We start from the raw sequence: 16,179 nt of genomic DNA on the forward strand, positions 1-16,179 counted from the left end.
TGGTCAGTAAGGATGGCTGCCACAAGCACTATTTTGGAAGAGTAACTATTTTACATACAAGATTTTTTTAAGTTGTTTGCAAGCCCTAATTTTCACTGCTGCATGCTGTTTGCCTGGATGATAGCATCTGCTAAGGTGCTTGGAAAAACAGTACATAAGTATGCACTTGTTCATGTGTCTCACCGTTGTCCCTGGCTGTGGATGGCTCATCCAAGGCCATCTGTTCTGCAAGCTCGGACAGAGAGTCATCGACGGGCCGAGCGCTGCGTAGAGACATGGACAGTCTCCGCTTGATTATCTTCATCCTGTCCATCTTCTCAACCACACCACCGGGGCCCAAAGGCCTACAGGGGGAGAGAGGGAGAGGGGACCATGAAAAACCATCGACATCATCATTATTATCAACAGCACCACCTGCACATCCAACATCATAATCATGGCCATTGTTCTCATTCTAACCATCAACAGCTAGATTCCACACTCCCGTGGTAATCTTCATTGTACAGTACTGCAGTGCAGCCTCTGCGCATTTTCCACAGCTCTTTGGGTACCCAATGATTGTGTTTGCTCACGCAGCGTGTGTTCTCATTGTTATGTATCCCAAGTGCAAACATTGCAGAATAAAAAAGACAAAGAATGAGAGAGAGAGACAAGCCCAGAGAGATAGAGAGAAAGAAACAACAAACAAACATGTACAAAAAAAAACCATGTAAATGGCTGACAGTGCAGCTTACGCAGAGGTTTCAGACAAGAGCAGCTTTCCCAGATGAGCTGTGATTGACACACATTTCACTGGCTGCTCTGTCAACGATCCTGATAAATTTATACAGTCCAAACTTTTTCAGTGCAAAAATGCTTTGTCACATGACTCTAAAATAAAGTTCATACCTATGAAACAGTTCTTTCCAAAGTGCTCTGTACATTTACTTCACTGTATTTGTCTATATGTCAGTGAGCTTTCAAAGTTCTATATTGTACATATAAGTGCACCTCGGCAGACATAATACCTGGTTTCTGAGTGTATGTGTGTATTTCTTTATATGCAAGTCCCTGTGTTTTTCCTATCTCTCTACATGCTGCTGTACTGGCCTGAAGGTAGAGGCCTCTATGGCAGAGTATTTCTGTCTCTCCTCCACTTCCTGCTTTTTCCATCTAACCCCATAAGGGCTTTGGAGCTGACATGCACAAGTACATACACACAGATACACATTGCACCCACTGCCTTTCTCTCTGTGTCTAACCTCCGAGGCTTCAACAAAAGCCATTCATCCTTTCAGGCTCTCAGTCTTTCAGGCCTATTAGAGACAACAGTGCTCCGAGGGAATTCAAACATCCTCACTCGGGACAACTGGCTTTTTTTCTTTCCCACCAGAAGATGTGCTTAGCGGAGTATCTAACAACTCCCACCTCAGTCTGTCAGTTTACATGAACGCAGACATGGTTTGCACCTCAGCTGGATTAATTTCTACAAGAAAATTGCAACAAATGAGCAAAGCGAGAGAGACTCACATTTATTTCATATTATCCGTTAGTATCCATAGTATCCATGGATTTTCCCTCCCCCCTCATTTGCATGTTTTTCTCCAGACCTCATTATAGAAGAAGACGGCTTGGACACGGAGATTGGGTTCTCCTCGCGCGACCTCGCAGCGATCGTCCCCAAAATTTCAGGAATAATGGAGTCACATTATGGAGGAAGAGCCAATATATAATGTTGCACTTATTACCCAGATATAGCCTAAGTACATCCCAATGTTATCATTAAAACACACTTATGCTCATATCCAGGCATGCAGGCGCCGCACTATAGTGAGTAATTTCACAGTCTTAATCTTATCTGCATTGAATTAGCACAAATGGTAATGGGAAGCTCACAGAGGGAAACACTTCAGGATGCCACTGTGCGTTATATATGGATTTTTAATTTTAATCATAACATAAAACCACCTCTCAAAATGTTTACAAATAGTTAATTAGTTTGACAACTTTTTTGCTTTTAAAGATTTTGTATAAAATGTCAGATAAATAAACAAAGTATGACTATGTGAAGATAACAGATTTCTGTGGAGTAATTCACAAAAAGTGGCTCTGGGTAATTATGGAATGGTGTTTCCAGTCTCCACTAAGTGGTTTTCCACTGCAGGAACTACAGCTATATTTTAAGATGGCTTGCAGCTATTTCAAGTGGAACTTCCCTTGCAGGAACTCTTTCAGAGCTGTTTTTTTTTTTTATTTTGGGAAACAAATAAAGTAACTACTCCGTGTACTTCTGTGCTGCCATGATAATCCACGGGGCATGGTTTAATGATGAGGATTAGATTAAAGACTGCAGTTCTAATTACACTGGAGGTAAAAAAGAGGCATGCAGAATTTTAAAATACAACCCAGCAGCAGCAAGACACAGAATGACAGGTTTCTAATCTATCAAACAATTCTGAATCACCTAACACGGAGGAACAATCACAACTCACAACAACTACAACCTCACAAAGTCCAAAGTCAAAGTGCGAAAAACACAACCATCTTGCTGTAAATTCCAAATCAGTCAAGAGATAGAGATAAATGACGTCACCTCAGGAGTCCAGAGATACATAAAGCACAATGGAAACAATAGGCTGAAAGGGGATCGCTCCATTAAACAATGACACCACCTTGAAACTGCCCTGCAGTCACTAAAAAGTTCCTGCTGTGGTAAAACACCTTTTCTGTTACAAAACCCAGCAGTGTGTGTGTGTGTGTGTGTGCAGATGGCCTTGTGGAGACAATGGATGTCTTCAAATTTAGAAGTACATATGAGGTGGTGGACTTCAAAAGAGAATGCAATGTGATGGATGTTCATCGGTTCATGCTGAGCTTCATACTTGTCTGGTGAAGAGGTTGGCAGAGGCACATCGGTGAGTGGGATGAGACATGTGGCTCCAGGCTGCAGCATGTGCAGGCCACACTCACCAGACACCTGGTAAAGCACGGACAACTCTGATGCACAACTCCCACTGAACAGAGGGACACACTGCAAGCACCAGCAACATGATGCATTAAATCACAAGCATTATAACATGAGCAGCGTAATAAAACAAGAGAGCAAAGGTCAACAGGGGGAGTGACATAAGGCAGTAAAGAATTAAGCCTCTGTGTTTGGACTAAGTCATTCATCTGTGTCTGCTGACTTCCTCTGAGCATGACCTCCCACATATTTCTGTGTTTCTTGCATGTGGTAGCTGGGAGTTGAGGTGAACTGACACACCCCTGAGGAGGAACACGGTCTGATTTATTCAAGACACACACCATTTGGGTTGCTAGGTTACAGGCCCAGGCTGGAACCGCAGTTTCTCTCTCTGAGGTAAAGAGAAGAAGAAGAAGAAGAAGAAGAAGAAGGGAGACAGCGGGGAGTGAAAAGCAGAGAATTTATAATTCACATCTCTGAATACTTGTTCCTCGTGTGCACACACTCTCTTGAACTTGCTCATGTCCGCTTTGGAAACTTCCAGCCCTCCAAGTTCTTGGGACGCCACAGAGCATTGCATCATGTGGTCCTTGCCAGCTGCTCTGGAATTCTTCTGCCAATGATACCTCATTAGGAAGCAAAAAGAATGACTGAACCTGAGGACCTCAGCCTGCAGACTCTATGCACTGATACACTATAGCTGGCATCATAAACACACATGGACACATGTCAACAGTGTGAGAGATAAAAGCCTGATTTAGTTTCAACCATATGTTATTACACCCTGCACCTCTTCTTTCTTCCTTTTCATCACGAACAAACAAGCATTCTTCAGCAATACACTGACACATGAATCACACGCATGCATGCACACATATGCACTGTGGCAGAGTGGAACGGCCACTGTGGTATTCCAAATGCTCCTTTTGAGCAGCGGCCTGAGGATGCATGATTAATGCACAAATCTGCCCAACTACAGAATCCCACACACATCCACACAAATGAGCAGATATAACCCAAATAACAGTCCCCAGAGGCTCTTCGTCCCTAACCTCACCCCGATCTCCAGAGTTAGATGAATGAAATTACATATTGCAAACGCACTACAGATCCGAAAAGACACTTCCAGTCACAACTGTGAGGAAGGACAGCGGTGACAGACTCTATGAGTGTTGGCAGTTCTGGCTCACACAAAGTATGCATGTAATGCACATAACTTCTTTTAAGCCTGGGTAGTGTGGCAGAAATTAATACAGTAAGAATTTGAATATTTTACGGTGTCTATATTGGAAACATATGCAAAGCAAATCTACCTGATGTTCAGGGCAACGGCTTGTGTTACTTCAGACACAAATGAAGGCCTGTGCATGTAATTATATAAGTGAATGTTCCTCTAAAGCCAACACAAAATCATGGGGTGATGGAAAGTTGGCACACACTAACAGCTGAATGAGAGGCCGGGCAAAAACGTTATCATGAAGCTTCATTATATTGTTATTACTACTATTCAAGACACTGCAGTAGAAGAGGTTTTACATTTCAGAGAGGGTTAATAAATTCATTTTTGACCTCAGAAAAGTGCACGTCTGGGTGACCTTAAACAGGATGTTAGACGTTTTCCCTTGCCACTCTTATCAGGGTCAGGCTTTGGGGTTCTGTAGACTCCATATAATTAAAACTGAGTTTAAGTGAACTAAGAAAAATGCAATGTAAAATCCTTTAGAGCAAATAGAAACACGATGGAGTCATGTGTTGAAGAGACTACTCTTATACTACTACAGTAGTTTAATTGTATAAGACGTTATTATGCAGGAGCAGCACAGGCTTGTTATTGTTCTGAGCTTATTAGTGTGATTTTCAGTCGGGGTGCATCGCAAGGGCAAAGCAGCTGATAGATGCGCATGGTTTCCAATCTGGACATCCCGCATTCAGATCGCCATAAATAATTCAATGCTAGATGATACTCCCAACACGCTGCTAAGAAATGAAGTGATCAGAGACATGGTATCGCTCAACATATTTGGCGTACGGCTCACATTCAGCACGGTTATCGACAGCACTGCAGGACCGCAGCGCTGCTCTGTCACATTTGCAGAGAAGCGAAAGAGAGAGAGAGAGAGAGAGTGTGTGTGTGTGTGTGTGTCCAGCCGATATCCCACGGAAAGTCGACACGACTGCGGACAGGACGCACAGAAGTGGACAGCAGTGACAATGAATATCACGGGACACAAAACCAAACACGCGGTGTGTTCGTGTCGGGGCTGGCTATCAGAGGTCCCCCCCTTTACATTCCCAGGCCTTGTGTGTTTTCGGTCAGTCCCTGTGGTCTCTCCCCGTGTTTTCCTGACGCAAGTACCCGGGAGGAGGAGAATCAGGCAGGCCGGGCAAAGAAAAGTTGCACAGCCGCCGCGGCCGGATCTCAAACTCTGTGGAAATGCGACCGGGAAATTCTCTGGACGTCTGTGTGTGTGTGTAACAGACCAGAAAACCAGCAGCGTTTGATTATTTTACATAATGCTCCAGAGAATCAGACTCGGATTACGCTCCATGTATCGCCATTTATCTGCTGTGGTGTCACTTTAACGCTATTCCGCTTCGTTTTGTGAAGTGCACCAAAGTCCGCACATTACTTTTACATTGACGCACGCGTACGCAGCGCAGTTGTTACAACACCTTTGTTTTCACGAGTGCAAAAAAAAATAAAAGTCCACCTGCAATGCCAGGTAATAAGGACGTGGATCCGTGGATATCGATACACGTTATTCCAATATAACAGGGTCACACAACGAGGAGGGAAAGACAGGCCCAGCATAAACAAACACAAAACACACGCTGCCACCGACCTGCGAGTGTTTCTGCTGCAGGAGACTATTGTTCCGCTGGTGTGTGGTAATCCAGGCGGCACGCTGGGATGAATCCACTGCGACAAGTTCCTCCAACTACTTTGCTGTAAAACACCAGATTTCCTATTAGCCGTCAGATTATTCTTATCCCAGTGTCACGCGGAGTGCCGCAGTGTCCCGTCGTCTGAAAAAGTGCAAATATGATGCGTAAAAAACCATCTTATCAGTGTTAACTTTCGCTTATAAACATCACCGTCCCGTCCGGGTGATGATCAGCCATATCGCTGCTGCTGTGTGGATCCCAAAGTGGAGGCAGTGGCGTGATCCCGGAAAACACCGCAAGGGGTGTGTGTGTGTGTGTGTGTGTGTGTGTGTGTGTGTGTGTGTGTGTGTGTGTGCGTATCAGACCCTTTACCATCCACCCCCACCTCCAACAGTCTCTCCCTCTCTGTTAAAAAGAGATCAGATACATTCATTTGAGAAGCACTGTCACGGGGGAAATTAGCCTTCATTACCCACGCCGCATTCCTATCTAAACCTCAGAGAAAATTCCTAGTGAATAATGCATGTGAATTATGGAAATCTAACATCCTCCTCCTCTGCTTTGCCTGGCATCAACACCAGTTTAGATGCCAGACTGTGAAGTTTAAATTCACGCAGATATGGTTTACTAACCCTCATCCAATGAGTTTATAGGACTATAATTACACGCACATAGGAACTTTTTTCGTGACTGTCATATCGCTACCTTTATAAGTTAATTAAATAAAACATTTGTTTATTTTCTAAGATCACCTGGATCTCCCATTATTTGGATTATTAGGAGTCACCGATGACACAGCAAACACGGCTGGCCTGCTGGGTTTTATCGCCACCGTGTGGTTCAGATGAATTTATATTCACGGGTTAAAATCATGCCCTCAGTCCAATGACATGTGGAAAACACTTAGAGAGAAAATAGATTGGAGACATCTCTGTGTTGAGATTGTACGGGAAAGGGTTTTTTTTTCTTTAAGATTGCTTCACAAATATGACCTGTTTCCCAATTAATGTAGAGCATAAACTATGCCCATACTGTCCTATTCTTTTCAACTGATTCCTAGGGCCTGTATTTGCACATATTTCTTCAGATGATGATTTATCTTAATTTTTAGCCCATGTCATGTTGATATTACATTTGAAAGCTTTTTTTGTCAATCACCACCAATTCTGTGCTGATTCTGTTATTTATTCTAGTTATTCTAGCTAGTTACGTAAATATTCAATTAAAAAAAACATTTAAAGGCTGAAGATGTGTTTAAGACATGTTCTTATATCACCATTATGTGGCAGAATTTGTTGTGTTTGTGATTAAAGGATATCCCGATCATATAGAGCTCAACATTTGTTCTATCGACCTATAAAATAAATAAAATGTGGCCTTTAAGACATTTTCTGGAGCTGGACAGCTAAGCCTCTACTGCAGTATTTTTGTCCCCATTTGAATCTCTCTTGAGGGCCAGTACCTCATCTGATTGTTGGCAAAAACCTGTCTGTCCTGGCGTTGACCGGTAGGGGTCGCAACCGGTTTGCTGCAGCTCACAAAATGGCAGATTTTGCCGTCCCGATTCGTTAGCTTGTCAATCTTGTTGTTAGGTAGGTTGTTAGGGGCAGCGCATCAGTTAAACAGGATTAGGAGTTTAGTTATGATGAGACATACATTTATCATAGAACAAGGCAGTCGACACACCAGCTTTTTCGCCCGAAGCTGCCTTGTTTCTTTGGGTAAAAGCAGAAAAGACGACAGCGAGGATTACTATCGAAACAACCAGAAGGTTGCTCCGTATGTAGCTAGCTGGGATTGCTAATGCTAAACAACCCGTGTACGTTATCAGGGAGAGCTAATCTGACCAACTCTGGTAGTAACATTACATTTTAATATCTGACTTTCCATTGCGATTGATTAGCAATCGTTTGGCGCAAAAAATGGAAGATGTTCAGGAAAACTCTATAGATCACGAACTATCCAGCGACGAATCCTCATCATCACCCTACAACAACCCCCCCTTTCGCTCCACTCGGCTGAACATACAGAGGAGTAATGTCTGCTCCAGGGCATATTTTGTTGTGGTCATGGTATTTTTTCATGTGTACATCCTGAATGTTATTGCCCTGCTACTCTACGTGCACTACAACAACGGACCTGGGGATCTGGTCAGGGGAGACGGGGGCTCCTCAGCCTCAGCTAGCGACAGTGAAAATCAACTGCCCCATCCCGACCCATCTGCAAGAGAGCTCCATGTGGAGGAGTACAGTGAGAGTTTCAGCCTGCCTCGCATTGAGGGTATACGGGTGAGAAACGGGTGTCATTTCAGTGTGATAACATCACCTAGCACTAATCAATGCTTCTTACTAGTTAAAAGTGTGTGAGTTTTTAGATCATGTATTGATGTTTTCTTCTATGTCTTTGCAGGTTGGACATGTTCAGCGTGTGTCCATTGTGCCAAACAAAATACATGAGATGAGGACACTCAGCCTAAAGCCTCTGCTGTTTGGTAGGTACATAGTGCAAGTGAATAACTGGGATTTCACTCTGATTGATTGATCACAAAATTTAATCATTCTCAAAGCCATACAAATATAGAGCAGTAATATTAAGTTAAAATTCACAGATATGTACATTTCTCTAATAAACCAGGTTTAGAGATTAGATTTGCACCTTTGTGCACCAGCTCACTGCACAATCCATAACCCCTTTGTTTAGACATGATTTAAAAGATAATGGTTAAATCCTAAACGCTACCCACTTACCATAGAGTTAATGCAGTTATATTGAATTATCTACATGAACACGTAATCCTAGTTCCTGCATCGGTGATGTTTCCATTTGCGTGCAGCCGCCATCAGGTCCTTGTCTCGTTTTTGCCAGGCGAAAGCCTTGGTGACCACTAGGTGCTCCCCCTGCACCGTGCCTGTTACCAGGAAGGTGCCGCCCCGCGGATGTTGCCGCGTCATGTTTCTCACACAGGTAGCATCCCTCTCCAGCCACAACTCAATACGTGAGCGGATCTGCCCACCTAACAGAGGTCCGTGCTTGAAGACGTCCAGTTTAGAAGCCAGCGAGAACTGAGACAGACTTATCGGACTATATTTGAGCCTTGTCAGACGCAGTTTCACAACTGGAAACACAGCAGATAAACACAAAGCCTTAGTGATAACATCAATTAGGTAAATAGGTGCCTGAAAAGGTTACGAGTGAAAGATAACTGGTACTCACCAAAATCACTCTTACAAAACGTTTCTAGTGTATCCTTTAAAGAAGAGGCCTCTTCCAGTTCACAATCCTGACAGCTTGCCTGAGGCACTAAAAGAGTCGAAACACAAATTGAATCATTTGTTGAATGGACTAAAGCATGTGTGTCTGTGTACACAGACTCAGTTTCTCAGTTTCTCACCTCTCCGCCTTCCTGTGTGAACAACAGTGGTGTTGGTGTTGGTGATGGAAGAGATACACATAAGATGGTCTGCTGGATACTGATCACAATGCAAAATTTCAGGCCAGGGGTAGCCATAGCAACTCATGATTGGTGCACAGCTGTCCCTTACAGACTCACACAAACTTCTGCAGGGCGATATAACTCTGATGGTAGAGAGAGAACATCAATGGCAACCATTAGATGAGTGCATTTGAATCAAGTGCCCGGGTACACACAATGTAATGTTTTGGGTGCTTGTTTTTCTTCAGCTGAGAGGTGCTAATGTGACAAAGATTATGGTGACTTGGTTTTCTGTGAAACTAGAGCCTTTCTACTGAGACTAGCCAATTTGCATAGGGCATTATCCCTTAATGACCCTGGTTTTATGGATCATTTTAAAAATTCGTATTTATTCCACTGGGCAATGAACACTACTTCTGTGTAACAATGGGTGGTTATTGGTTAAAAGAAGTTTTGCCATGTAAAAAAAAAAATATTTGCTTACCTGTCAAGGCAGATGGGAGCAAAGAGAGAGCATAGGAAGATGCGGGCGTCCGGATGACACTCTCTGGCAAGTAGTGGCAGCCAGCTGGCACTCTGCTGAACAGCCTCCGCTGGAGACTCATGGCCCAGCAAGTTGGGCATCCTCATGGCGTCGTAGCCAATGTTTTGGCACAAGGCCATGCCTGACGGAATGGGTACACAGCGAGAAGAGCTGCGGGGTTCCCATAGTCCTCCTTCGCTGTCTGAATGTGTGGACCTGAAGTTTGTTGTAGCACCAGGTTCCTCCCACGCATCACCATCCTCTCCAATAGCAACTCCAGGCTTAGAAACATGAGTATCTCCAAATCCTGTTTCCACAATACCGGTACTTGCCCAGTCCCTGCCTTTGTCTTTTGCTCCAGATCGCACCCTGCTCTCTGCCCTAACTCGTCCCTCAAGCCCTGTCTTTACTCTACCAGCACTAAGCGCTAATGGGCTAGTAGGCCCAGTAAGCAGAAGAAGAAATAGCAGGGAGGCTGAATTAGATGTCACTCTGGATGAAAAATGAGGACAGAGTACTGCAGTCATCTTGGGACAAAAGTTGAAACAAATTCTGAAGATATTCTCTGTGTGAAAGTGGAGGTTTGGGCGACAGGATAAGTGCATTTATAGAGGGCGGTGAACAGATTTGCATAGGAAGGGGAGGTGTAGAGAACAGTAGGGCAAAGGGGTGGAGTACCTATTTAAGTGTTTGGAGAGATGTGGATCCGCTTGTATAGCTTTGTTAATTTAAGTGTTTTTAACAGCATGAAAGATTTACAATTATATGTTTGGTATTTTATTACACTTGATTTTGTGCCTTAATTACACTTTTGTGATTGAGACTAGTTCTAGTGAAACTCTTCCACCATGTCCATCCCACATTTTGTTCCTGCCCACCTTGTCCTGTTCTGACCTTTCAGCCTTTTGTATCCTAGGTTTACATCTTGAGTTAAAAGTGTGTTCATGCATACCTATAGCTCATAAAAGCCTGTAGATGCTCAAATGAAAAGATACTTCAAGTGTGAGGGTAGACCTGTGTGCACATATTACCGTGTGTGTGTGAAAGAGTGTGTGAGAGAGAAAGAATATGTGTGTATGATACAAAACAAAATTGGTCTTGTCCTGCTGTGTATCCGTGGCCTGATTCCTGTTCAAACAAGCAGGTCACTTCCTTTCCGGGGGAGAAAAAGAGGCAGCAGTGGGAGGGAGAAGAGGAAGGCTCAGTCCCTCTGCATTCATATCAGTTATCCAGATTAATGAGGCTTGACTGGACAATAGGAATTAACTAAGGGTACAGTGTAAAAGACACGGGTGACAAACAAGGCCTCTACTGTACATGCAGCCAACCTGCCGGAAGCCTTTTATTAGGAGGGGAAATGACTGAAAGAAAACGGGGAAAAATCATGAAACAGTACTTTGTATTTTCACGCTTTAGATAATACTTTTAGTAAAAGAAAAACAGTTGTTTTATTAGAATCAACAACCCAAATTCTGATTGTGTTACTTCTTTGTCGAAACTAATATCAGCACTTACTGACTCCCAGAAGCCTATGCATTGTACACCCTCTGTAAGAGGTCCAGTATCGTGGCTCATTAAAACTGCCCATGGGACAGCTATACCACAAATGACTCAATGTGGAATGACAATAGGGAATAGCTTGTACTCATTATATACACAGTCTGTATTACACTGTCGCTAAATGGTTTCTGTGCTTAACCACCAGAACTCTAATTAAATAAGAGTAGGTATACATTATTTCATTGGGATTTTCTTGATTTTGTTAGCTTGCATTGATCAGCTGAGGGCTTTTGTTTGTTAATCACATTGGTCGTCTGACAGATCAAGAGAACACTGTCTACAAGAATCTTTTTAATCCACTTAAGGCCAATCAGTCACTCACCAATTCACCTCTATAATATAGTTCCATTTGACTTGTGTGTTTACAGAAATAGTGTTAATTTAAAAATGATTTGTTTATCAGGGAATTTGATTGAATAGACAAAAGTTGCTGGCTTTAATGCTTCAGTTTTATTTGGCTTTTATTACTTTGTGGCTTTGCTGGTACTTAACAGTCATGTGTTAAGTTAATGTGTGAATGTGTGAGTCATTATTCATAACAGTTAGTCCACAAGCAATTTGAACTAAATGTCAGCCACACTCTACATGTTTTTGATTGGCCTTGCCTTAACTACAAACTGATCCCTTTGATGGGTCATATCTCATTGATCCTGCTTTAATCTGTAGATTTTTAAAAAACTGTCACTTGTCTCTTATCAGAGATCCCTGGTTTCCTGACTGAAGAGGAGTGCCGTATGGTGGTGCAGCTGGCTCAGCTCAAGGGTCTGATGGACAGCCAGACAACAGCACCCAGCCAGGGACAAGTGGAGTCAAACCAGCCACTACTTTCCCTCAGCACAGAAGAAGTCTTCAGTCTGCTGGACTTGAACCAAGACGGGCTGCTTCAGAAGCAGGAGGTGACTAAAGAAACGTTCTGCATCCACTTTCCAAACAAATGCTGGAGGAAAAGAGATTTTGCAACATGTTACATGCCTTTTGTTAAAATAACATTCTGCTTCTAACCTCCAGATTGTGAGCCATTCACGGTCTCGTGATGGAACTTGGTTGAGTGCAGACAATTTACGGCAGATACTGACTGGTCTTGAAGCCTGCCCAACAGGTCTGTGTGGCAAACTATGTAGCTTCATCACACTGTACATATACCCCACTAACTTATATGACTTCATATATGTCTTTAGTGAGAACGTGTATAGTTTGTACACATTCCTGCACCAAATAAGTGAAGTTGGCATGGGTATTTGTTGGATCCAGCTATACCATGATTTAAACATAATAATATGGTTGACATTTTGATTTTTGTCCCTCTTTTCCTCAAAAACTTCTATGACTCCACCAACCCCTTCTTTACTTGTAAAAGATATTTAAAAATGTCAGATATTGATATTTTTGCAGTGGCTGTGCACTGGTAAAAAGTACAGTAAATGGTTGAAGGGTGGCTGTGTGCGTGCAAGTTTTTGTGAGTGACAAGGCAGGAAGAGGGGTGACACCGTTTGACCTGATAATCATTGTACCAGGCATTTCACACATCGCAGTCCGGATGTGCCTCTTTCTGTCTCATTAAAAGCTGATTATTCTCCAGCCTCTTTTTCTTAGTTTTCCCCCGGATACCCTGTATCCCCCAGCTCCCTCCTCCACACTCTTTGGTTAGACCCACCTCCCCCCCTTCCCCGGCAACCTCTTCTCTGGCACCCCAGAGCTATTGTTGCGGCTGGGGCGCGGCCTCCCAGGGGAACTGATGGGGGCCAGACAATCATTTACACGGTTGGATAAAGAGGGAAGGAATGGAAGAAAAGAGAGAAGGGAGGCTGCTAGGTCTTCCGTCCAAGAAGTCAATACTAATTTCTGTATTAAAAATATGATACTGCACAGAAAGTCATTTCTCTACCTCTGTGTTTTTTTGCAGGGATGCTGACATTGGGGGAATTTAGGCGTGTTTATGATGTGTCTCAGAATCCAGGACATCAGCAAAGTGGAAAGCTCCACAGTCAGTTTAAAGAGAGGAGCAAGCACACATGGCTTTACCAAGGTGGAGGATCTCACCATGTCCTGCTGACACTCAGGAACAGGTGACTACATACGCATTCTTTGCCATGGTCAAGGTAACCCCAGTTAATGTAGTTGAATTTTACACACTATTTTGCTTTCCTATTTTTTCTCTCAGAGTAATCAGTCTAACCCGAATGCCTTCTGCATTGGTGGGACTGAGTGAACCACTGCAGGTAATCCGCTATGAGCTTGGGGACTTCAGTAATGCACATCATGACAGCAGTCCTTCCCACTCGGAAACGATCTGTGCACACACACAACTGGCAGGAAATGCGTCTGCTCTCACAGAAGTCTCTTGCAGGTATGTAAGATCTGGAAAAATTTATTAAAGTCATCTTTTTTGTTATCATAGACAATTTCCCAATTATTTGCAATTGTTGCTTTTCTCATTTCATTACAGGTATCTCACCGTGTTATTCTACCTCAGCTCTGTAGAGGAAGGGGGGGAATCCACCTTTCCTGTGGCAGACAATCGTACCTATGAGGAGCAGGTAAGTGTGCTTCTCCAATCTACATTCACATGGAACAAATCTTTCTCTCCCTTTTTTTCCATTCACCGTGAAAAAATAAAACTTGAATGTGTCCTTACTGTGTCTGATAATCCCCAAGCACAAGCTTAGACCCAAGCTGTTTATTTTTTGTGTCTCCCAGGCACTGGTCCAGGATGGAGTTGATTTGACTAACACCCAAGAGACATGTGGCAGAGGCAATCTGAGAATCAAACCTACTGCAGGGACAGCTCTTCTTTGGTACAACCATCTCTCTGATGGCCGAGGTAAGCAGAGAAAACTTTATCTGTATATACAGTTTTTAATATATTTAAAATAGAGTCCTATTTTAGGTAGCAGTGTATGTCAACTAGTTACCCATTAGGCCTGAATCTACAGAGATCCAAGTGTTGAACTGAGTCGACAATGCTGAAATATTTAATTGTATTCATTACAACTGTGATTTATTTTAGGCACCTGTCAATGGCGTCATATCCCATTATCCACTCTAGTTGCTAATAACTTGAATAAACACCAGATGATTCAGAGCGGGGTTTATTTTATTTGCATTGCTGAAATGCACTTGTGATGGATTATGATTGATTATTCATTGCCATTTGCTGCAGGTTCTGTCACCTCTTAGACCTCTCATTTGTTCTGCTCTTTACTTTCCTTTGCTTTGGGATGTCTGCTTTAAAAGTTGACTCATATGATGCATATCTTTATATGCAAGTAGATTCCTGTAGGTGTTTTCTTTTGCTTCTTCTTTTGCCCTTAAATCATTCAGTGTTGTATCTGAAACTTCAATACAGCTTGATTTTATCTGTTTCTACGCCTATTCCTCCTCCTTAAATGCTGTCCCTTTTCTTCTTGTGGCTTCCTCAGGTTGGATGGGTGAGTTAGATGAGTATTCCCTGCACGGTGACTGCCCAGTCAGGCGTGGGGTGAAGTGGGTGGCCAACAGCTGGGTAAATGTGGATCCAGATTACCACCAGCAGGCCCGCTACCAGAGACTAGTTGCTCAAAAGCGTCAAGCTAAGTCAGGCCTAGAGGACCATTACCAGTCTCTCTCACACAGTGACCTCCATCAGGATCTATAGCTGGGCAAGACAAAGCAAACAGAATTTTACCACCGAGTCTGGCATCTATGGAGCCAGCGTGGCAGATGTTTTCATAGTATCAGAATGGAAATTGCACAAAATAGCATCACATATCTCCTCCTTTCAGTAGATCTTTGTTAGTTTGGATAATTGTATCACTTATTATTTGTGTAGAATTGTGGGAATATATGAATTGGTTTGCTCACAATATAGAAATAAGAGTGAATGCCAGTCTGTATGAAATTCCGCCTTAAAAAAATATTACTGATTAGATTCCATGCGTGGAAAAGATGCAGTCATGTCTAGGAGATACACCCACTTACCTGCCTTCCACTTAGTTTTATCAGCCATCTACCCCTATTATGCTGAAGCCTTTTGCCATATCATAATATCTATGTGTGAATGTGTTCCTGAGGGGAAGGGTGTTTTTTTGTGTGGTCTTGTATGTCACAATGTTTCCAGAGTCTAAGAGCTTTTATATAAGGAAGTGTTATTTATTATTTAAGGAACTGCTTTACTTATTACAAAGGCAGGACTGGACAAAAATGGAATTCCATCATGGGTATTTGTTATACCAACTCTTGTGTTCATTATTCTCACATATCAAAACATTTAATTGTCTGAGTCTATTTATTTGAATGTTATTTATTGCCACCACCGGGTGTTTAATGTAAGACGATACATATTTATTACAGCTTGATGTTGCACTGAAATTGTCCCTTTGTTTCATTGTGTTTGTCATATGTTCTGAAATATATAAAGAAGTGTTTTATTAGTGACGCTGTCATTGATGTTTGCTCCTGATACACCCTACAATAACCACTAGATGTCACCCAATATCAAATTCAGCATCTCAGTGACTTGTCTAAGGCTGCATACCATATGAGTCAGACAGAAATGACTCTTCACTGGGATATCATTGACAGATGTTGCGCAGACATGTTGCCTGCACAGTGGAAAAAAACCGTTGGGACCTGTGTGTAACTGATAACAGGTGTAACTGGTTATATAGATATTATCATAATTCAAAGCTATGATACCTTTAACACCCTCCCTATCGCATCGAGATATGGAGCAAATAAACAGAGCGAGTCAGACGCCACCAGGCTGCGCTTTGGAGCACCCACCCGCACTTATTTGCGTGATTTTAGGTCAAGGACGCATCTGTAGAGAGAATGAGAGCGAAATAAACCCATCCT

At 42.8% G+C, this 16,179-nt stretch overlaps 2 protein-coding genes across 7 annotated transcripts in view; one reads left to right on the forward strand and one right to left on the reverse strand.

Moving 5' to 3' along the window:
- LOC114438146 (cyclin-dependent kinase 17-like) overlaps positions 1 to 6,149 on the reverse strand; it is a 31,537-nt gene extending 25,388 nt beyond the window's left edge. For 4 of the 6 annotated variants that reach the window (XR_003670966.1, XR_003670965.1, XM_028409301.1 and 1 more), the window contains exons 1-4: positions 3,450 to 3,626; positions 3,286 to 3,335; positions 2,862 to 3,010; positions 184 to 344 (exon numbers count right to left, since the gene is read on the reverse strand). Coding sequence is in view for 2 of the 6 variants with exons in the window: in XM_028409301.1 (XP_028265102.1) it covers positions 184 to 344; positions 2,862 to 3,010; positions 3,286 to 3,335; positions 3,450 to 3,519 (430 nt within the window). In the remaining 4 variants the exon portion in view is untranslated. The other 2 variants (XR_003670968.1, XR_003670967.1) reach the window with 2 other exon arrangements.
- A 1,219-nt stretch (positions 6,150 to 7,368) lies between these two features.
- LOC114438203 (transmembrane prolyl 4-hydroxylase-like) lies at positions 7,369 to 15,694 on the forward strand. Its single transcript, XM_028409397.1, has 9 exons — positions 7,369 to 8,118; positions 8,240 to 8,321; positions 12,046 to 12,242; positions 12,355 to 12,445; positions 13,250 to 13,412; positions 13,508 to 13,693; positions 13,793 to 13,883; positions 14,044 to 14,167; positions 14,766 to 15,694. Exons 1-9 carry the CDS (start codon positions 7,753 to 7,755, stop codon positions 14,978 to 14,980), a joined length of 1,515 nt encoding a protein of 504 aa, XP_028265198.1. The 5' UTR covers positions 7,369 to 7,752; the 3' UTR covers positions 14,981 to 15,694.
- The last annotated feature ends 485 nt before the right edge of the window (positions 15,695 to 16,179 follow it).

This window comes from Parambassis ranga, chromosome 7, assembly GCF_900634625.1.
Source record: "Parambassis ranga chromosome 7, fParRan2.1, whole genome shotgun sequence".
NCBI lineage: Eukaryota > Metazoa > Chordata > Actinopteri > Ambassidae > Parambassis > Parambassis ranga.

What these genes read in the sequence shown, in the direction of transcription:
- LOC114438203 (XM_028409397.1), top strand. Translation starts at nt 7,753, where the DNA reads ATGGAAGATGTTCAGGAAAACTCTATAGATCACGAACTATCCAGCGAC. An exon ending in CCTAAAGCCTCTGCTGTTTG is followed by an intron (nt 8,322 to 12,045) that starts GTAGGTACATAG and finishes GTCTCTTATCAG; the next exon opens with AGATCCCTGGTTTCCTGACT. An exon ending in GGCTGCTTCAGAAGCAGGAG is followed by an intron (nt 12,243 to 12,354) that starts GTGACTAAAGAA and finishes TCTAACCTCCAG; the next exon opens with ATTGTGAGCCATTCACGGTC.